Here is an 18,894-nt window from a genome sequence, read left to right on the forward strand (position 1 = left end):
ACCTCTGATCTTTGCGCAGCCCCCGGTGGGGGGAGAAAGGGCCTGGGGAATTCTCTGTGGCTTTCTTTCATTACGCTGAGTTTTCCCACTGAAACGTTCTCCCTTGCGTCTGCGTATTTGTAAAGCTTAATGCAATGGCAAAAACAAGAGGCGAACGGTCTCTGTTCTGAGATACTAACTCAAGCATGCAAGAATACAGACCTGCGGTTGTTTGTTCAGAATGGGTGCAAACTTGCCACCTTATTTATCATGAGGATTTCTAACCTTCAGATGCCACGGCCCATAAATGACTTCTCCATAATAATATTGATCAAAGTATTTCTGGTCTAATTATTCATGCTGATCTTGTTCTCTAAAAATTTCTCTTGAAAGAATCTTTTTAAAGATTTTTCTTTTGAAAACAAATTCATGACCACATCAAACAGATTCATGTTGCCCTTGGTTTAATTATGAGCAGCCCTCAGGGAATCTCAAAACTCACTGTTGTTCTAATTGCTTCTCTCTCTCTCTCGCCCCCACTCCTTTCCCCCTACCATTTCTGATTGTCATCGAATGGTTGTTAATTTTGTAAGCTCATTTTAGCTATAAAGGAGCTTACGTCTTTTTTGCCCACATGATAACTATCAAATTGCAAATAATGAGTAGATCACAGATGCTAAAAATGAACTGGTCGAAAGTCTTTTTTTGAAAAGCCGATTTAAGTCATCTTCTTGTTTAACATTTCAAGAAAAAAAAAAAAGCAAATAGTGGGGCCCTTCCCTTTCTCACGTGTGCCATGCCATGTCATCCCATCCCATCCCACTGTGTCCGTTGGTGATATTTTGCTGTTCAATAGCATCTTCCACAGAAGAATCTTAAAGCATCCTTAAACTTGTAAAGCTGTTTCATTGCGTGCAACCCCATCTCGCGCTCACCCCATGCACAGTTTCACAAAGGGACACCCCAGGCAGATCCCATCATCTTCTTAGCCTGTGCCTGCGACACCTCTAATCTTTCCCTCCATTTCTGTGCTAGGTAAGACACATTCTCTTCTCTTCCCTTTCCTTGCCCTGCTCTGGGGGTATCCGCCCTCACCTTTCGGATGTGCATTAGGTCAGAGAAACCCTATGAATCCCTCTGTGAATACAAGTACTCCAGCTACTATCAAAGTAATGGCAGCCAGCCTTTTCTAAACTAGCTCTTGATTTTGGGTGCCAGGCTTGAGGGATATCAAGGGACCTGATGTCAGCGGATTCCTAAAAGCAGGTTCCTCACGTTGGACTACCTCAGGCGCACTGCAGCTTTTCACTACCAGTATCACTTCCTTGAAGCAAGGCAGGAGCCCGCAGACGTGGATTTTCAGAGCGGTAGCAGTGGCATGCAACAGCACAGCGCTGCACTGCAGTAACTCATGCTAACTTCCATTTTCAAGCTTTAGGTGGACTGAGCTTCCTAGTTCTCACTTCCTCAAGGTTACTCCCAGTGAATAAAGTTAGGGCAAAGTGCTGTGGAGCACTTGAACATGTGCTTGTCTTTCTGCTTTGTGTGGGGAAGCAGTGTCATTATTTAAGTAGGCAGTCAGTTTCTATCATAAGACAGAATTGGGTCTGCTATAAAATCCGTAACCTGTTGATGTGTCTCACTTTCTGCTCCAGCTAGAAAACCCAGTGCACCAAGTCTGGCCTGCTTCCCTTTGAAAAGGAATATGGATGCCCCATTTGGGTGAAGTGTGAAACATAATATAAGCAATGCTGACCTAACTCAATGCGATACAAGGCATATTTGCTTTAAAAAATAGCAGCGGTCTCAAATCTGTTTCGAATTAGGAAAAGTGTCTGAGAGAAAGAGAGGAAAGAGGGAGCCATTTCTTAGCAGGCATCTGAAAAATAGCAGTTTGGAAGAAGGATGAAAAATTGTCGTGCAGAACCGAACAGTTAGAACTGAAAAATGTATTTCTAACACTGGGGATTATGAATGTATATCTTAGTCTTTATTTTTTAGAAATAAAATCTTGGCAGCATCAGTGCATGCTATGATGATCCAGAACTAGAAGAGCTACTCAATGGTGAAATTATCAGCAGTCCTCTGGCAAGGGCCTGTTAGTCATAGTCCCAGTATCCTACAAGAACAAGAGCCAAGGCTTCAAGAAACAAAACATTCCACTTTGGAACGAGGTCAAGGATTAGTCAGCTTTTGTTCTGTTTAATTGGTGATGGTGGTAGGGGCTTTTGGTTCAGGGTGTTTTGTTTTGTTTTGTTTTTTTCTTTTCTGTGGAAAAGAGTTTTGGACATTTTTCTGTAGTTTGGTCTGTTGCTCTTTTTTAACCCTAAAGCGTTGTAAGTATGCCACTGTTCCACATTTGAAACAGGAATCCGCAGCTAGGAGAAAGCTGTTGTCTGATAGCCAAACTTCTGACAACAAAAAATGGGGTGAGATTCAGAGGCTGTGCCGCTGCGATTGTAGAGAGCGTCCTTGGAGGCAAGTACCTGGGGGAGCTGGCCTCACGTCTGTGGGACGGAGGCATCTGAGACGTATGGGCCCGTTAGCTAAGCGGAGAGGCGGTCTTTCCCCTGCAGAGAGGTGCCAGGGTACTCGGCCGCAAGGCCACCGCATGGGAGTGTCCTGGTGAACAGGGATGTCCATGGGGAGTCGGCAAACTAGCGGTTTCCAAACCTGTGCTCTCATTAGAAAACAGTTAAGTGTTCTGGAGGGGGTTTTTTTGAGCTTAAGATCTGTCTAGGACAGGGGAAATGATTTTTAAAGTTTTATTTAAGCTCTCCCTTTCAAGCTGAGTTTAAAAATGCTTAATTGAAGCCTGGCCACTAGCTTTACTGCTTTAATTTTCCCTACTTTGTAATAGCAAAAACCATACCTGCCTGCTTCAGCGTGGGGGTGTAAAGACACACGAAGGTTCCCATGCTGCCTTCAATATAAGATGTGGTAAATAATGCCATTTGTTCTACCACTGTATCCAACCTATTGCATAAAGATAAGGGGTTTTTTTTGTTGTTTCCTTGACCAGTACTTCCCTTACACTGCTTGTTAACTCATTGACATCCCCCATAAAGCGGGGTGTCAGTTTAAGCATAATTTGAGAAACCGTTTCAGAAGACGGTGCTAGATGGATATCTGGTCGTTTTTGTTGGTACATAAACTTCTCATGCTGTTGCTATCATTGATTCACTTGTACAGAAAGAATCTGTCTCTTCTTGCCAAGGTTGTGTCTTATTTTTAAATGGAAGTGGAAGACAGTTGTGACTGGTCAAGGAGATATTATTTCCTGAAGGTGGGGCTACAGTGAATGAAGATAAGCAAATTCTTGAAAAATCCAGACTGTTCAGTTAATAGGATAGGGGAATTTTATCTTCTTTAGTAGCTTCAGATAAAAGTTATATGTAGGGACAAGCCCCTAAACTTCACTTTCTTGGCTTCAAACAAGGAGAGAAAAAGATATTCAAACTCCCATGTTTATCTACAGCTCATACCATGATGCTCTATGAGTTTAGAGGAAAGGGTTAAAAAAAATAATCTCTGACCTTTGTAATATTTTAGTTAAAAAAAAAAAATGCTGTATCCTGAGGCTGTGCTGGGCCAAAGACTGTAGATTTTGGACACTGTCCTAACTTAAAAATTTCCATGTGTTTTAAGTCTTGTCTCATTTATCTACAAGAGTCAACCACAAATTTTAATTGCTTGGCTATAGCCCTCTGGATGCCAGATAGATCTGTGAGCATTGCACACATCTGGGCATGCATTCAGTACTGTGAGGCCAGCAAGGCAGGCTGGGGAGTTTGGGGAGGGATTAGCAGTCAGAGGGGCTTCTGGCCCCGAATTTACACCTAGAGCTAAATAAAAATTCTCAGGAAGAGCTAACTTCTAGCAGTTTGGGCATTTTAAACAAAAGAAATATTTTTGCAAGAAGTTAACAACAGCAACAAAAACGCTGAGCCACGGCCTCCGTTCTCACCTCTCTTTTCTAAAGCAGTAGCAGCATTTAATCTCCGCTTCTGCCTGTCTCCTCCGTCCATTTCCATCTTGGTCCTCATTTCTATCTTGACTAGCTGGATTTTAGGTCATCCAGTTCTGACTTTTTCATCCTTGGGCCTTCTGAGTCCTCTCCGCTTGTAAAATACCCACTGCCCCCAAATCTTTCCACCTTTCGAGATCTTGCACCCTGTAACAGTCTGTGACCGGGTACTCTTCACTCTCCCGTGACTACTTCTTCCCGTAGTGTCCTGTTGACCTCATTAGAAGGAGAGGTATTTATTTATTTTACCTTGCTTCCTTTAGTCAACCAGCAAGTTATGCACAGGTAATTTTATGAAGGGATCAGGTGAAAACAAAACATCTTACGTGCTTGTAGCTTTTGATTTCTATGTGTCATTCATACTTTTTAAGACCTTGAAGTAATTTCTCTCTCTCTCTTACCTAAGGACAGCGTTTGTCCTTTGTTGTTGCCACTTGATTCTTTGTAAGTCTTCTTTAATAATTCCTCTTGAACCTGAAGGTGTGCCTGCTGCAGATCAGAAGCATTTATTCGTGTAAATATATGTACCTAGATTTGTGTAAGTGGCTGGAAAGCGTCAAGGATACCTGTGAAAGTTTCTGCTTTATTGCATAGCATCTTCTTCAATTACTGCTGTTGCTGACGGCTGTATCTTGATTCTTTTCTTGGGAAAAAGTCATAAAAGAGGCAGTTACAAAAACATGCTGCCCATATTCTGTGCTGGGTATCATATAAGCTATATTTTATGCAAAACACAGATTCCTGTTACATAATACTTAAATGGCTTTTTCGTATCCTATTTTTGAGTTTTTGACCTGTCAGAGCAAGGCTGCTATTATTGTCACTTTTGAATAGAGTTCAAAGGAGACTCCTGATTTGAAGAATGGCATTATAATTGTAATCTACACTGTTCTAAAAGTCAAAAAAAATCCACATGAAAGAAGTTGAACTGACCAGCTAGTTAACCAGCATTGTAAAATGTCCAGAAACTTTGAGGAGGTTAGTAGAAAAAGATGTTTTTCTTCAGGGAAAAAGATATTTGGAAAGGAAAAAAGAAATATCTGCAGTACAGTTACTTGCTTATCAAAACTAACCTTTATCTTCTTGAATATAAGAAACACATTATGTATAGTATAGTTAGCACATAGAGAGTACAGGTTTGGGATTCTTTTAACTTTTGAATAGTGACAAGTGCAACTGGGACTGAAGAGAGCGCTGTACTGCACAGGAGGATACTTACCTGAGCTTTGTAACTGTTGAGAAACCTGGATCAAAGTCTATGCTTTTCCAAGGACTCTTCTATGCCCTTTTGGCAAATGTTCACATAGTGTCTGTCTTAGTTGTCCATCAGTAAAGCAGGAATAACGCTGGGGAATAGTAACCTGTAGAAAAGCTCTAAAGAGAAACAAGAGGCGTGTGGGTTGTTCCGACATCACGGTGGTGGGGTTGATTAGATGTACACCTTGGGTAAGCGGACTTACATTACCATGAATGTTATCAGAGGCAGGCCTTGTAATTTTTCACTAAGTTTTCATGACTAAAATACTGTCTCATATGGTTTCCTTTCTCAATTTCAATGAAAAGAGAGAACGTATAAATCATCCCTGTGATTTGTCCTGTTTTCTATAGCTCGAGTATCAGGTACCCTGAAGATCGTGCTGCACAATCGGGTCAAAATAATTCAAAAAAGCAAAAATTACTTTAAAATGTCAAAAACGTTATAGTCACTAATCAAATGGCCACATGTTGCTGTGTGGTACCTTCCAAGGAAAGATTTTAATTAGTAGATTTACTAATTTCACTTTCCAATGTAATTAAGAAAAATATATGACAAAACAATTTCTATGCAGTGCAGGAATTATCTACGTCCAGTAAAGTCCTATTTAACAGCAGTTCAGTCTGTTACTGAGGTAACTTCTGGTGAGTCAGAGCCAATGACTGTCCTATATGTCCAGCAGATCTCAGCTGTGTCTGAGGTCTGACCCTCAGTCAATGGTTTTGACGTTTCTTCCCGGTCCCGGCTCACCACCATCTCCTGTTGAAAGCACGCAGTGGCACACTTTGGTTGATGGAGAAACGTCAGCAGCTATTGCAGGGTTGCTGCTACAGCTCTAGCCCCTTTTAAACTTTTGAAAAGCGTAGGAGAAAAATTTTACTGTAAAATACAGAGCAAGATGACACCAGCAACAGTCTCAGTTCACTGGAAAAAAATATTTTTAATATCTCAGACTGAAGAAGAGCTTGGCAATGATAGCTTTATGCAGGAGAGCTAATTTTAGAGCACAGTGTGCAGCAAGTACCTTTCTTTCCAAAGGTGCTTTTGTTCTCAAAGATATCAATTTTATTTGTCAGTTAATATACTGGTTCTTAACATTTTCATTGACTAGAAAGTGACTTGTTACATCCAACCCACAAAACCCATTAATTTTGTTCCTCAAAAGCTCGGCCTTCTTTTTTTCCAACAGTAAGTAATCTTATACTAAAGTGAGAGTGTTTCCTCACCAGCTCCACTTCCTCTATCCTTTCCCCAGACACCGCACACATACTCCCTTCTTTGGACACCTCTCAAGAGAAAGCACAGACAGTCTGGAGCACAAATCTTCCTTCATGCAGATTACATGCTCCTATAAACACCTCAGCGACTGGTGTATAACCTCCAGCAAGAATTCTGCCTAATCTCTGGCACCAAAATAAACACATCAAAGCCAGAAGCTCTGATAAGAGGATTCTTGAGAATCTAGGATCTTGGGTACTGTGGATGGAAGAAAGACCATTTCCAACATTTTTGGAAGATCATGTACCTGAACAGAAAAATGTTCTTTAAGAGTACTGAAATTGTTGGTCTGTCCTGCCATTATTATGGTTATAGAGACATTTTAAAAATAAATGCTCTGAAAGGATTCCTATCCCTATCCCTCAAGTTCTTAAAAAGCCACTCCTTACGTCATGTATGTTCCTGTCCAAAGGACCCTCAAAACTAAAGCATTAACTATTAGAAATAACGAGATCCCAAACTGTGTAGGGACTTAGAGAGAAGAGGAACCAGAGAAGTTGCTCTCTGAAACTTCAGATGTTCTCAAGAAACTTGAAATGTTCCCAGGAAATGTTCTCTGAAGCTGAAACGTTCTCAGTGTTCTCCATACTTAAATTAGGATGCATCCCACTAAACGAAAATATGATTTATAACCACAACCTTATGAAGAGATGTTTAGCATGAAGCACATGCAGCATGTTCTAAAGCGCTGATTGATACAGGTACTTTTCTTCATATCAGTGCTATTAACAGCTATGAGAAGTTCTGGAACATTTTTTGCATCTTATTGCTTCTTTGACAGAGCCATTAGTGTGCCTGAAGATTATTTTGTTAACCAAAAGGACTTTTTTGTGTGTGCTTTTTTGAAACATGCAGCTAGCTCATTTCAGAGTATGATATTGATTAGCGAACAGGGAAGGGATTTTTTCTAACACCTCTTAAGAGTACACACAGATGAAGAGAGCGTAATTTTCTTTCTGCAGAACTGTGACACACTAAAGAGCAAAAGGGTCTGTATTAAGAGGCCATCAGCAATGACAAAGACGTGAATATCTTCAGTTATTTTGAGAAGTACCTTAAAGAGGCGATTCCCTTTAAACTGAAAAGCTGCACTCAGGAATTAATGCTCCTCAGGATAAACCAGGGTTGCAGAATTGGGAGTCTAATCTTTGAAAGCTCTCTGAAATTTATCACTTTTTCATTCGGCCAGATGTAGCTTGCATTCTTTTCTTCCTCTTGTCTTGTAGCAGCTTTACGCTTGTCTTGCTGTATTAAGAACAAACACAGTCCACCTGAATCCACTGAGTGAGCACTGGGCATAAATTGTGCTGGTAAAAAAATTTCTTGAGTAAGCACAAATTATTTGTTTAATCAGTTAGCTGTGTTGAGAATATAGGTAGTTATCAACCGCCGTTCTGTCCAAAGCGACGATAATTTTTACCCTTAACCATTTTAAAAAATGTTCAAGTTTTGCTTTGAAATCTCTGAGTTAGGGAACTAGAAATGCAGAAGGAAGGGCAGCTAAAACTGCTTTAATTGCCCTTATCCCTCCAGATCATTGAGCAGCACTTGGCATAAGTTATTGGTAACTTGTAGTTGTCGATGATCCTTGTGGCCTGAATTATGCCAGCCTCCAAGTTTTATCCTTGGGTTGACCCACTGTCCTGAATATCCATAGCTGAAAATGTCGTTCCCCTCTGCTCCATGATTCCAGCTGCCCTTGCCCCTTCCCAGTACATCCCTGTGCTACGTTTTGGGAGCGAGCCTACAGAAGTCCACTTTTTAGTTCTCCTTCATAGTGGTGCATGAAGGAGACTGTCTTCCAGCTGTCCCTGGGTACTTAAAGCCACCCAGGTGTCTCTCTGTTTTTTGGTTTAAAAAAAAAATAATTGTTACATATGATATTCTGAATTGTACCATAGATTTGTTATGGGTGCTTAAACTTACAGAACATTTGAAATGAATATAGTGTTAAGATTTGTGGAATTTTAATAGATAAATTGCTCTTTATTTTGTTTTTCCCTCTTTTCGCAAGAACAGTCTCTACCTCATTCACTACCACCTGCTGGAATGCCTTTGATACCTGCATAAAATCTGGCATGTTATTTTATATAACTGTAGAGAACTACTTTTCCTGAAAACATGCCATAAGAGGACCTTGTGGTTCACAGCAGCTATGTCAATGCCCTTAGTGAACAGTATGGGACATCAGCGTAACGATATGCCTCTGTAACTTCTTAGGGATAGCAAAAAGCTATTCCATACCATAGCTACCTGTGTTTATGATGTGCAGTTCAAATCTGTACTCTAATCTTTCAGTCTTTGTGCAAAAACTATTTTGTTTTTTTTTTTTCAGTGTACTGTATGGATGTGATTTTTTAAATTCATTTCTAAGAGCTAGATTCAAAACTTGTTTAAATCTGCTTCTGTCTATCTGTGCTCAATCTATGACCCCTGGATCCTTTAAAAAAATCCTTGTTTTGGGGGATAGAAAAATGTTGTTTGCATACAGTTTTCAAATAGACTTTTTAATAAGCACGGTGGGTAATTTCTGAAGAGTTTCAAACATGACTTGGTTTGCCAAGCAACTGCAAAATTCAAAGGAAATGATTTGCATTTAAAGAATTTGATCAAACATCATAACTGCTAGTGAAGCATAAATCACCTAAAAAGCGCTTATTTTCTCCTAAAAGAAACAAAATCAGTCTGAGTTATTTTTCTACATAATTAACACTGTTTGCTGTTTTAAGTAGTGGGATCGGGGTTGTCCAAAGCAGTTAAGATTATAGCAACATCAGCACTTTTCCTGTTTGCTTTGCTTTTATTACATTCTGGCATCAGAGTTAATTTCTAATCAAGTAAATGTGCTTAAAGGTATGATTCAGGGGAGATGATACACTTCTACACGCAATACGTTAAATGCATAAATCCAGTTTAATAAAAAAGATATTGCGCACGGTGACATTTTTCGAGTGGATGCAATTATCTCTGCAGCAAATAAGTAAATGGTATTTTTCAGGATGTGTATTAGTATTTGAAAGACAAAGGAAGACTGGGATTGCTAGTATGCAAGGCTGTTCACCAACAAGCCACTTATTCTTGTACATCAGAAACCTGTGATGATAGTAGAAGTTGCCTTCTGATGGTTTTTCATTCTCTTTTTAAACTGTACTGGTCTCATGCTTTTAATAGAAGACACCCTTTTGGCAGGGTCAAGCATGGGGGCCCTTCACCCCATTCCTGTCTCGTTTGCAGATGTCATCTTTTCTGATCCAGCCCTAAGAGGCATGAGCAAAGCAACGCAGAGGAATTTAAATTTCTCTTTCCTTGTAATATCCAAAGAATGCGTTACTATTTGGGATTGTCAGCTCAGTCCAAGACTGATCTAGAGCCCACTGAAGTCACTGGAAGTTTGTGATTGCCAAAAACTACCACTGACTTCAGCGTGTCTTGGAGCAAGCCTTTAATGGGCACAGAATTTCCTGGGAAATGGTTTTCTTTATTTAAAAGCTAGACTGATTCTACAACAATGAAACACCACCAGCTCTCTGTACCTCCCTGCACAAATGCTGCTTTGAGGCTTAGGAGGCATGCACAGATAAGCAGGAGCGTGGAAGAAGGGCTTTACTTTTTATCTCATATGGCTCAGCTCAACAGTAATTAGCTTCTGCCTCTGCTTCTGTGGGCCTCCTGCACTCCACAGCTGCAGCAGCCAAACCTTGCTCCATAGGAAAAACAGACAATTATCTGTGGGAATTTATTTCCCAGCAAGAATATTCACATTTCTCTTACTCTCCAGTACTTCATCACCAAGATGCACAGCTGTTGAAGGACTATCCAGATCTTGGTCCAATCTACTGTCGTGTTCAATAGCCCATCACTGCAGGAGTTTCATAAATGCACATTTTCCAGATATATCTTCAGCCTGTACTTCCTCTGGTAATCGCTGTCTGCAATCACAAATTAAAAAAAAAAAATCCCCTAATTACTTTAGAATAATTAGCACAAAAGACATTTCTTGTTAGGGGAAAAGTTGTGCTCCAGACTCCGAAGGCGGCTTTTAGTCTGCGCTCTTCCACTCTAGGTCTTCCAGCGCAGCCAGCGGTACTTGGGCAGCGGGGGGTGGAGAAAGGAGATGTTTCTGCCCGCTTCGCTAGCAGCGGTTTGTGCTGTCATGCTTAGAACATTATGCGTTTGCCATCTCTGCTGGGCACCATTAGTAAAAAGCTTGCCTTTTTTTTTTAAGGGAATGAACAAATAGGGATGAAATCAAAACCTGCTGATCTGCTCCATTTTCCATCTGCGTTTCCTTCTAGAAATCTTGAACTTATGTGTTCTGGAACTTCCTCGTTTTAAGAATCTCATCTTTCAACAGCCATTCCCATCCAGAATTACTAGTGTTTCACGTACCATCTAGGGTGCTTTGGCTAATGTTTTCAAAACCAGCTGCAAAGTATAAATCTCTGGCACCTCATATTTTTAAATTACTATATCTGCTTCCCTACCAGTTGTACAAAGTGTTTGAAAAAACCAGCTTTTTCTTTGCAGTGGAAAAACATTTTAGTCTCTGCTGAAATCCTCCAGGTTTGTTGATGTTCTGCTCAGCCTTACTGTCTTTTACTATCCTGTGTGATACTTGGATGATAGCCAAGCACACATAAATTGCTCCCACTCATGCTCTTTCTAGCAGTTTTATGTGCCTTTCACTGCTTTCTAGCAGATATTTTAGGCAGCAGTTTATTCCTATCACAGTTTTTTTGCTTGCTTTCTTTCTCCTTTGTAAAACCTATCACAGCTTTTTGCCTAGAAGTTTACTTTGTGTTTTGGGATCCCCCGTGGACCACTGGACCTGAGACTACAACGGCAAAATCGTGGCTTTCTCTTTATGCTTGCAGAAGGACGTAAGAGGGCACGAGGCACAGTCTCGCTGCCCAGTTTCAGAGCCGCTTGCCGCCGGGGCAGGGGAGCCCCCTGCTCCGGTGGGAACGCTTGCCCGCTTGCCACAGCCCCGGGCAGCGACGGGGGCGGCACTTTGAGCTCTCTCCACGCGCAGCTTTCAGGGCCCATCTTCCCTCGGTTCGGCAGAGCGGGGAGGAGGTGTCCCATGCCAGGTAAAAGGGCTGGTGCAGATGACCTGACTGGAACATGCAGGAAACCAGAGACTGAAACTGGGGTGCCCTTAGAAACGTTTCAGTTCTCGATTTTCCTCTGGGTACCACAAACGTCCTCCAAATACCACCTCAGCTCTGGACAAACGCATAACCTAGCCTCTGGTATGTATCCTGATTTGTCGTCACGTTTGCTAGAATAAAAAGCAGAACAACAAAAATGGTAGTAAATAATTCAAGGAGCTTCTGTCCAGAGGCTGAGGAGAACGGGCATTACGGGTTGAGACCGAACCTTCCCCTGCAGCCCCCAGCCCCCATTAGTTAGGTTAGTTTTGACCCCTCGTAGAAGAGTGTCTGGGCTGCTGTGAGTCACGTAATTGCAGTGGCAATCCTGGGGAGCTCTGTGTCGTTGGAGGAACGGCTTGGAATAACAGTGATTCATGTCCCGGCCCACCCCACAGGCGCAGAAAGCAGCTGCTGTGCAGTTGCATCAGCAGAAATGTCACTGTGGCATTTAGTGGCCCGAGTTGGTAATGTGGCCCAAATGTAGCAGGGAGAGCCGCAGCCAGACCTCGCGTGCAGCTCATTAGATCGCTGCATGCAGAGCAGATATTTACTATAGCACATTGGTATGATTAGGGCATACAAGCATGTCAGAAGTTTATAGTGTTTTTAAAAAATGTGGATACAATAATAATAAGAATAAAAAAAAAAAAAACAGAAACTCAGTTCTGGAACTAAGTTCTCTATCCCAACACAGTCTTGATAGGAGGGTCTTTCACTTTACAAGCCTGATTGCCATGCATTTATTCAGGTATGAAAAGACTGTCAAAGCATGTGCTAGAGATGAGCATTAACAGATGAACGGTTGCTCTCCTCAGGCCGCTCTTCTGTGTCTGGCCTATTGCAATAACTTTCCAATGCTCTGCTTGATGGACTGTGAACGTGCTGTGTTTGTGTAGAGGTGGTTGTGATGCTAATTAAGAAGACTGTCGTTTTCATATCTCATTTGCATTACGTGGTTTGTTGCAACTTGTCTCAAGTGTTGATACTAAGCAAACTTTCCCTTTGCCTCTGCAGGTTACGCAAATGGACCAGAAACTGAACCTCATTACAGATATGCTGCATCATCTGGTTTCCAGTCAGCAGGGCGGCCAAGGCAACATCAGAGCATCTCAGAGGGGCAACAACGTTAATTCAGATCTTTTCCTCCCTAATAACACTCTGCCGACCTATGAGCAACTGACAGTGCCAAGAAGAAACCAAGAGGATATCTCCTGATGTGGTATAAGTCTGGGCTGGGTTCTTCCCACCTTTCTCATGTAAATGAGACTGGATGTTGTGACTCTGGAAGGAATTAAGTTCATCAGCCATCCAAGAAAACACAGGACTGTTGCATCTGTACTACTCGTCTCAAATACACTCTTCTAAAAGTCACTCATAATAAGACTAAGGATTGCCAGGCTGTTTTCTACCAGGCTAAACTTACTGAAGTTTCATGTTGATTTTGTTCAAGAGCAAATGATTGCAACTCATTATTTCTCGGAAAGACCAAGACAATGTAAAGACAGGCAAAACTGCAAGGATTTAGAGCTCCTTTAATAATAATAATAGCAATAATAATATTCTAATAATACTTGAACTTAGATGGAAAATGTGCATTCTGTTTATGAATCTGCAGATAGCAATATATTTCTACTACTAAGGTTTTTAAAACAAATAGGATAACTTATGTTGGTTTTATTGTATAAACATAACACTAACATTCTAGAGAATGACAAACCACATACTGAATGATTTTCTTTTTCTGTTTTATTTTAAGGTTACTACATAAACAGTTATCAAATAATGACCAGATTTTTAAAATCTGTTTTTCTTCAGGGAGGAACTAATCCTTAATCTGGAACAATACTATTTATAGTGGAAAGCACTATAGATTTTTAAGATATCAGTTTTTCATGGGGAGGCAATAAAGTATTACATAGAAAAAATGATTCTACTTTATAGAAAATTGCTGCCAAAGAATTTATATATAAATAGAAAACACAGTGATCTGAATGTGCTTGTCCTGAAATAGCTTTTAAAAAGAAGGCTTGCTACTTCTTAAATCTATTTTTTTAGCTTACGCTCTCTAAAAATAGTACAACAGCACACACACAAAGTGCCTGGACTTGCTGGTCAAGTGCTTGAGCTGGCTACTTACTGCACATTCATAATTCTTGCGGGAATTGAGGCCCCGATTCAGGAAAGCATCTCTCCTCCAGACAGCATATACAACAATTTGAATAGTGTCCTGAATAATGACTTGAGAAATTCAACTCCTTACAAGAGTCCTTTGATATACAAAAATATCAGCCCTAATTTAGAGGACCAAGGGCCTCACCTGCAACTCACAGAGTTAAAGCACATTACCCCACATTATAGTTGCATTAAAAGCAGCTGTGGTTGGCTTAGTGTGATTTTTCACGTGCACAAGGTAAGCAGGATTTGGGCTTTGATTACCAAGGCTGAAATTCATTCCATGCAAAAACCTCAGCACCTGTACCATATAAGCCCTATTTTGAAGGAGGAACGTCTCTACAGTTGACAGAGTGACGGGAAACTGAGGATTACAGAGCAGCTATTTAGTTCGGTTTAGTAACAGTAGCATATGTTGCTGGCAGAAGAAGAGGGAACTGAAGACAGCTTTATCAGTTCTTGTGCTTTGAGTGTCACGTGCACCCTGTGCACCTTGTTCCCCTCACTGCGATGACGGTATCTCACAGCGGTCCCGCTCCCGTCCGCGACGGCAGGTGCCAGCAGCAGCTCCCTGGGCCTCGCTCACCTTGCCTGGGGGATCGATCCCCCCAGCAGGAAAGCAGCTGCACTTAACGCCTGCACCGAGGCAGCAGGGCTTCTTTTTTTTAACAACCCCCTGTGGGGCATGTCTCGTCACAGCCCTGCGCGTGGCCTGAGATGCGGGTGCCCCCAGCTCTCCCTCCCCGTGCTGAGGAGTGCTCTGCTGCTGCGACTTTAGGAAGTTGGGAAGTCTGTAAGTTACAAACTGTTCCACCCTCTAGTGATGTATATAAAAATGCAAGATGTAAATGCTTGTTTGAAAGAGAGCAGACTCAAAAAGAAAAAAAAAACTATTGAAAAACTGATGCCCTAAAGCCTCATAATTTTGCACAGCAGTTAATGTCACCAATCTGTAATATATATGAGCAGTCTGAAATGCTGATGCATGATGGACTGAGATCACAGGCAAGCTCTTCATAATACTGCTCATATTCCAGTACTGCTTTGTTTTAAACATTTCATCTATTTCACTTGGACTGCAGAGAACTGTGTACTGCATTTAACTTTACAGATTATGTTAAAATTATCCAGTCTTGCTGCTGTACAGTAGATAAATGTTAAGGGTTTAGAAATGTACAGACATAAGCAGGGATTATATCTGGGCATTATGTTTTATAGAAATCAGAATTGTTGCGATGATGATTTTGAATGTTTTTTAAAATGAGCTTTGCTATGTAATTTCAGGTTATCGATCAGCCTGTTAATTTCCTAATAAAATTCAGGACAAGAGTGCAATGTCTGTTCTTCATTCTAAAATCCAGAAATTTGATACACAGAGAAAAATTGCTGGCTTTGCTTTTCTTTTTTCTCTGAGCCCACCATGCAGTGTATGGATGCCTTATTTGCAACACAGGACTGGAAAAAAATCATCAAGCCTTCTGCTGCTTCCTTGCTAGAGGCATAAGAAAACAGGACTTAATCAACTGGGGTGGCCCTGGAGAAAAAGATGTATCTTTTAGCTCTTGCTAAAAGCAGCCACGTCCGTGTATTTGTAGGGGCGTTGTGTTGATCAGAAAATGCAAGTGTTCCTACCTGTTTCTTCCCAAGGTCGCCCCTACGTTTTCTGTTTGGCAGCTGATCTCATCTCTCTTGTGATATGGCGTAACAAGCACTTCATGCAAAAGATAATTTCATGTTGTTGATGTATGAATTTGTCTATAGCTGTTCAAAACTCAGTGTTGCCAAATAATCCCTTTTCAAAGATTTTTCAAACCTCGTTGTAGGTTGTTTCAAGGTCTGTGATTCCAGGTCTGGATCCAGCTGATGTGTGCAGAAGCAGTGCTAGACCTCCAGCCTGTTGCTTCATATCCAATAATCCACCTCGCCCCAAGATGAAAAAGATCCACTTTCCAGGCTAAAGACTTCCTGAAAGACTTCTTGACTAACTTGACAGTAAGTAGCTTAACATTTTCCTTTCACAAGTGTCTGATGGGACAGCAGCAGTAGGGACGTTTGCTGAGTAGTTCATCACCTTCTTCTCAAGACCGTCTCTGGAATAACCATTGGGCAGTGAGTATGGATTTCTGTCAAAACCTTAATTGCTGATGTCTGCTGCTCATACAAATGTTTCCTGCCTACTTCAAAAGTGCTTCGGGCAGTTTGTAAATGGTGTAAAGCAGAGCAAAGGAAACCGTTAAGAGTGGCGAAGCCTTGATTGTATGCTTTTCTACCCCATTTTTATAAAGTGTCTAAGTGTCACAAAAAGGTGTCTAAGGCTGTAGTCAGATCCCTTTCTCAGAGCAGTTCAAGAGCAGTTCAGATTTCAAGATGGGTTTAAGCTAGACCTGGCCCTGCCTAAAAAATATTAGCTGCCGGCCGGCTCAGCTCCACTGCGGTGGAGTATGGGTGCTGTCCCAGAGGCAGCGGGGCAGGTAGGAAGCTAGGAAAGAAGAGGGGAGGAGAAACATGGCTCTGCCCTTTAGCTCAGCTTACAGCTTGGTCAGAAGCAGACAGATGACCGTGCAAGTTCTCAAAATGCAAGACTTAAGGAAGAAAGGTTTCTTTTTGTGCAAGGGGAGAGGTTCAAAGATGAGCAAAACACGAGCCACTGGCTAGCAGGCTGTGTTGGGATTCGAGAGACAGGAGCGCTACTCCTGGCATTAGCGTTAATCTATAGCATGACCTTCGGGCAAGTCATTTCACCTGTTGGTCGCATCTGGCTCCCCGTCCCCTCCCCTCAGCCCACTTGGCTATTTGGTCTCCGAATTCCCCAGGACAGGGACTCCCTCTTGCTCTGTGTTTCTTTGGTACCTAGCACAAAGGGACCTTGACTTTGTGGACTTTAGATACTGCTCCAACATAAACAATTGAGGCAAAAGGTACTGCAGAGCCCTGCTATGTGCACAGCCTTTATTATTCCATATTCTCCGTGTTATTCAGAGTGCAAGGAGGCGCAGAGTTTGAAGTGCCTGCTGCCAGCCTCACAATTACAGGATGTTGGTTTTTAGCTTCCCTCTGACACAGAACCTTACAAAAGAGGAACAAAAGTCCAGACATCACTCATTTTCGCTCTTGTATTTTAAAGTAGGCTTGTTTCAAGTAATGTAATGGGCCAGTGCTGTGCTCAAATACTAGCTGAGGCAGAAATAATTTGATGTATTAGTCAGCAGATTAAATAGCCATTTTAGTGCAGCAAGTTAACGGCTATTGTTGCTGGCAGACACCTCTGTGTTGATTTATCATCAGTTCCGAGGAAGGTGGAAACATTTCAAGGCGCCCCCCCACCCACTGAGCTGGAAAGGTTTGGGCTCAGTGGAAAGGTTTGGGCAAGAAACAAATTGCTTCTTGCAGTATAAAAAAGTAAAATACAGAAAGATTTATTTTTTTTTTCTAGGAGCTTAAAGGAGAAAAGGTAAAAACAGTTTTAAACTAATCCTTGTGTACCCTGCTGAGATGGGTATTATTGTTCTTGTTTTACTGATGGGATGGTGGTGGAGGAAGAGGAGGGGCTGGGGGAAAAAGATTAAGGGTCTGATGCAGCTCCCATTTATGTCCTACTCCTGTGAAAATGTGCTTGTATGCTTCATTTCTGCACAGGAGTTGTTGTGCTATTGCCTTGAGCGGTAGGTGCTACTCAGGCCATGCAGGTCAATATAAGTCTTTGCAGGTTGAAAATCTGTGCTAAAGAAGGCTTTCCATAGGTTGAATGGAAGCTGGAGTGAGTCATACGCAGCACTGCTTTCCTCGTGGTGACAAAGACATTTGAATTCACAAGTTTCTGTTTCTCTTTTCTGTTTTCAAACCTTTGGCTTATACTACTCTCATGTGCCACTCACGTTTTCAAGCTCTGACAATTAGAGGTATTTCTTTGTACTTTAACGAGACGCATTACCTTACCTCCCACACTTGAACGTGCACAGTGAAATGTTTCTGTACAAAAGCAAATACTTTCTATATGACCTACGGTTTCATTTAAAATAGCTTATACAAGATTTTGCATCTTGGGCTCTACAAGCAGTGGCAGCTCTGATGAGGGTATGTGAAAGGAAGCAAGTTCAAAAATAGTAAAAGAAAATACTTTTTATACAAGTGCAACATGAAACCCCTTGCTACAGGATTGCACTGGTGCTCAGGGATGTTTAAGTGAGTCCCAAGAAGGATTAGGTCCCAAGCAGTAACAAAAAGTTCCTGAGTTCAAATAGTAAATAACATCGAGCAATACAGTGAACTCTGGCTCTTTTGTGTCTAATCAGCAGACTGACTGCGATGTCTAAGAAGTGCAGGTTTCAGCTGAAACATTTTTGTGGTTGCGGTGTTGAGCAGGTTTGCTCGCCGTGTTGCTCCCCGGTGCCTAATGAGATGTGAACTTGTGCTCAGCCTTTCCGCAGCGAGGACATGTATACGGGGCAGTAATAGGGCCCCTCTCTCTTCTGCCGCAAAGCCTATTTCCACAAAACTTTCAAGAACTTAATTATTTTGTAGACCTCTACCCTTCTGTCAAGTTTAGTTGAACTAGGCTGACAGGTTCAAAAGTTATTAGGGGGAGGCAAGACAAACGCCGTGAGAGTGCCTTAACCCTGTTTCCGTGGGAACCGGACTAAAAATACCCCCCAAAACTCTTAGAGATTGGGAATAGATCTAAACCCTCAGGAGCTTAAGACAGTCCCTAACTGCTGGGATCAGGAAGAAGCTTCCTCTTGCAGAAGACTTGTTCTCAAGAGTCGTTAGCAGAGGCTTTCCTTGGAGTCGTTTGCGGAGGCTTTCCTTGCCCTTGCACCGGCTATTGGAAGATGCTGGAAAATGGAATAAATTTTTACCAGCCACTTCAGCAATTCTGATATCGCTACAAGGGACAGTGACCTAAAAGCGAGCGTGACAAAATGGTTGGCGATGCAACAAAGAAAATGCAGGTGCTGAATAGGCATTATTATCAAACACATCCGTGCATGTTATTCTAATACAGCGCGTTGTCCAGTGAAAAGATGTCTACA

The 18,894-nt window shown here is 41.7% G+C and overlaps 1 protein-coding gene across 3 annotated transcripts in view; it reads left to right on the forward strand.

Moving 5' to 3' along the window:
• KCNQ1 (potassium voltage-gated channel subfamily Q member 1) overlaps nucleotides 1–15,197 on the forward strand; it is a 373,080-nt gene extending 357,883 nt beyond the window's left edge. For all 3 annotated transcript variants that reach the window (XM_068944815.1, XM_068944816.1, XM_068944818.1), the window contains one exon: nucleotides 12,707–15,197. In XM_068944815.1, the coding sequence (XP_068800916.1) occupies nucleotides 12,707–12,907 (201 nt within the window). In that variant the 3' untranslated portion in view covers nucleotides 12,908–15,197. The remainder of the gene's footprint in view (nucleotides 1–12,706) is intronic.
• The last annotated feature ends 3,697 nt before the right edge of the window (nucleotides 15,198–18,894 follow it).

Source organism: Struthio camelus, chromosome 5 (assembly GCF_040807025.1).
Source record: "Struthio camelus isolate bStrCam1 chromosome 5, bStrCam1.hap1, whole genome shotgun sequence".
Taxonomy (NCBI): Eukaryota; Metazoa; Chordata; class Aves; order Struthioniformes; family Struthionidae; genus Struthio; species Struthio camelus.